Source organism: Austrofundulus limnaeus, unplaced genomic scaffold, assembly GCF_001266775.1.
Source record: "Austrofundulus limnaeus strain Quisiro unplaced genomic scaffold, Austrofundulus_limnaeus-1.0 Scaffold165, whole genome shotgun sequence".
Classification (NCBI taxonomy): Eukaryota; Metazoa; Chordata; class Actinopteri; order Cyprinodontiformes; family Rivulidae; genus Austrofundulus; species Austrofundulus limnaeus.
Genome location: NW_013952567.1, coordinates 237,622 through 241,479, shown reverse-complemented (window position 1 = coordinate 241,479; position 3,858 = coordinate 237,622). Strand labels below are relative to the sequence as shown.

At 40.0% G+C, this 3,858-nt stretch overlaps 1 protein-coding gene across 1 annotated transcript in view; it reads right to left on the bottom strand.

Annotated features, from left to right (window-relative positions):
- The window catches only part of lipeb (lipase, hormone-sensitive b), a gene marked incomplete in the record, with an annotated part of 35,232 nt that overhangs the window by 6,698 nt on the left and 24,676 nt on the right, over positions 1-3,858 (bottom strand). The window contains 2 exon segments of the mRNA XM_014017273.1: positions 1,006-1,272; positions 1,966-2,147. Coding sequence (XP_013872727.1) covers positions 1,006-1,272; positions 1,966-2,147 — 449 coding nt within the window.

Here is a 3,858-nt window from a genome sequence, read left to right as displayed (position 1 = left end):
GAAATATATTTATGTTTGTGGTTGTAATGTGACAAAATATGGAAAAGTTCAAGGGGTATGAATACTTTTGCAAACCACTGTATATGCTTTGTTTTCTCTCTCCATTTCTTTTAAGTTGCTTTGAAGATTGTATGAAACAACCACAGTAATTCTCAAATTTCTGATTTTTTTTGTCTGTGAGTTTAATCTTCTAAGCGAGGGGTGTCAGTTTAATTTTCACTGAGGGCCACGTGAGCGTTACAGCGGCCCTCAAAGGACCAGCTGTAAATAACTTCGATGTTTTGTGTTAAGACTTCAACTAAAAACACAAAACATCATGTTTCTCGTCTCACTGCTACGGCTGAGCACTGCTAAGAAACAATAACTGAGCTCTACGTGGTATTTCCAGCAGAGAATCAGCGTTTCAATATGTTCTCCTATAAAGAGTGAAATGTACTATGTGTATAACTGACTAAATGGGAAACAAATAATACAGAAATGCTAATATATGTAAAAGTAAAAGTTTTACTCACTGTTGAGTTGAACATGGTCATACTTTGAGATATTAATACAGGGCTATTTAATTAAATTGCTTAAAGCTCAAAGGGTGGACAAATATTATTATATTTCACCTTTTAAATGTGTTAAATTTGTTGCATTGAATCAAATTTAAAGTTTATAATTGCTATAAACTATTTTCATATTAAATTAAATAAATAAAAAAACGTTTTTTTGAGGGGAGGCCTCCTGGCGGGCCGAACAGAAGTCATCCGCAGGCCACATTTGGCCCGCGGGCCTCGACTTTGACACGCGTTAAGCCAACAAGACGTTTACATAATGTGTAAAATATGTGGCGCGATAATTTTTTTAACTCTATCATCTACCACTCATAGAAATGTGTTAAATGTAAACTAATAATAATCCATACTCCAAATTTAGTTCAGTCAGGGGATCAGTTAATTACCTTTCTATTCTTTCAGACATTACATTTAAGAAAAGTAAATTTGAATGAAATACATGTTTTACCACTATGTGCACAGGAGGCAGCCCTTTCAGCATGCTGTCAGGAGCCAGCAGAGGTGAGCAGAAAGGATCCTTGACCAGTGGAGAACTCTGCACCCTCATCTCGGCCAGCTGCTCAGATCGCAGAGGCTCAAAGCCCAGAGGAAACTCCCTGGACTGCTCCAGCTCCGATCCGTCCTCTCTAACAGGGGGTGGAATGGCCACAGAAGACAGGTCGTAGGACATGGAGGTATCACCGTCCGCAGAGAGGAAGAAACTCACATTTTCTGTCTGTAGAAAAGAGGGGGAAAAAAACAAGTTTTGGTTAGCCAGCACTGAAAGGTCAAAAGAAAAAAGTAAAAGCTTTAATATTTTAGGAATCAACTTGCTTATATATGCATAGACAGAACTTTGTCCTTGTGAAAATCTAAAATCCTTGGCAGAGAGAGTCTTAGCCCAGCAATCCTAATTTCAAGAAGGAAAAGCATATTTAATATCTTACGTCACTACTTGATATTTTTTGTTTCCAAAAGCCAGTCAACTAATCCAATCTGTCTGTGATAAAAAAAAAAATAAAAAAAAACATGCAAAGATAATCTGCAGCCAAAAAGTTTTGGATTTTCTGTAAGCATTTTATAGTTTAATCTCTTTGTGAGAGATTGTTGAAACTAAGTCCAAAACGTGCACTTTTTTTTTTTTACAGGTCTGAGAGTCAAAACATTTCCATGCAGCAGAAATGCTAAGAATCCAATAACTGTATGAAAGAGTCTGTTGATGCAAGCTGTGTGAAACCAGAGAAAACACGATCAGAGAGGAGTGCCTGGTGAAAAATGTCTACACACGTTTCTGTAACAACAGGGGGGACAAAAAAAATCCCACACCAACAACTACTGTCGGATGTTTAATTGAGTTAAAGTTGTCCAGATAAGAGCATCATCTGAGAGCAAGCTAATATGAATGTAAACAAGTTTAAACGTGACATACAGTGTGCTCCGAGAGCAGCGGCGGGCTTTCGGGAGTGGCATTGTTGTGGGTTCCCAAGTTCTGGCATGTCTTGCTCTTCGCAGATAATTTCCTGTTGGGAGACTCTGATGGCTCGTTTGGCACAGGAGGGTCAGCGTGAGGAGAAGAGATAGATGCAGCTGAAACACTTTTCCTCACTGTGTCTAGGGGAGAAGCAGGAAACAAATTAAAACACACTAAGTATTCAACATGCTACATTCAAAAGAGGCCATGTACAATTCACCTGGGATAAGAGGAACTTGGAGGACATTAACAAATAAAGTAAAACTAAGTGACTCTGAATCTACTGTTTAGGCTTCTCATATGTCCTCTGGTTGACAGCCAACAGTTAAAAGCCCAAAATGCAAATCAGGTTAGATCAGGAAGAAGAGAAGTAGGTGGAGGAAATTCACAAAGAGCTGTCACTGATATCATCTTCCCACCCTGAGCTGTCAAAACACCACTGTGTGTCGTCATGGCTCATCTCCTTACAGAGCGCTGCAGATCTCCCATCTTTTTAATTAAGAACCACCTCAGCGCCATGATGGCCTTTTAATGATATACAGCCACCTATGGTGCTCTGATTAGGTTGGGCTTGAAGCTGTAAGAGTGTCACTGAACTTAGGTGACACCAATAAAATTAGAATACCCTTTCAGGTCTACTGTGACTACAATTAACAATTACTGTCAGGGCCTTGCTGCTCCAACAAGGACAGCTAATATGAACTGCAGGCTAGAGGAGTATTATGCAGTAGAGTGAGATAAGGCAATAATTGGTTAGCGGGATGCTGAAGAACASGGATCCAGATTAGTGAGCTCCTCTGAATGGGCTGTAAAACTCTGGCAGGTTGATGAWGTTRGACCAAAAATATACCTAAAGAAATTGAATCAAACACGCTGAAAAATGTGGTGAAGCAGTGCAAACAGGGAATTTCACTCACTGTAGATGGTCCAGCTCAAAAACACGTTCTAACAGGGCTGTGTATACATATAATGACACATCAGTCACAATGTGTTATATCATGTTATATTGAGATACTGTAAGGTAGGTGATATTAACATTTTTCCATTTTAAAGGGGAAATATTATGCAAAATTCACTTTTTAAAGTTTTTTTTTACTCAACTTTGGGTATGTACTTCTTAAAAAACAGTCCTAGGACCAAAAAAATGCAACCAGGGGCATATTTACTGTAAGTAAATGTATTTTTAATGTATATTAACGACAAGTTTTATACTTCCGTCATTTTGTGATGTCACAAGCCRTACGACAACCCACTGGAACCTGCATTCAGCCCCTTACCTAGCAACTCCTGGGTGAGGCTCCWCCTCCTCAGTATAAAGAGCCTCACGGTTGTTGTTGTGCAATACGCAGCTCATTCCACARCARGCCWCCAATAGGGCAATGGGTAGAGTGTTGGACCAGAGAGTGGGAGACCAGGGTTTGAGACTGGCACRGACACAATTTAATTATTTTTTTATTTYCGTTTGTTATGAACACKTTTTCTCATGTACCTCTATTGTTTAGCTGATTAAAGCCTTGTTAAAGCCTATTTGTTCGAGTTTCTGAGGTATTTTGACCGCTGCTGCTCCCTGCTCTGGTGACAGCATGCAGAGTGAGCGCAGAGCAGAGGAGGTGGAGGGGAAAAAAAGAAGCTGCGACCAGGACTCTGCCTCTGGGTCACTCATATGGTTGTACAACGGAACTTCTGCTATTATTAGCCATGCTAACGTAAACGCTGGCTTTGGAGGGCGGAGTTAATGTCAACAGATTTTTGGAGGGCGGAGTTAATGTCAACAGATTTTTGGAGGGCGTTACCAACAGAGCTCATTAACATAAACAGCTCTTCTGAACGGAAGTCAGAGCAGGCAGAACT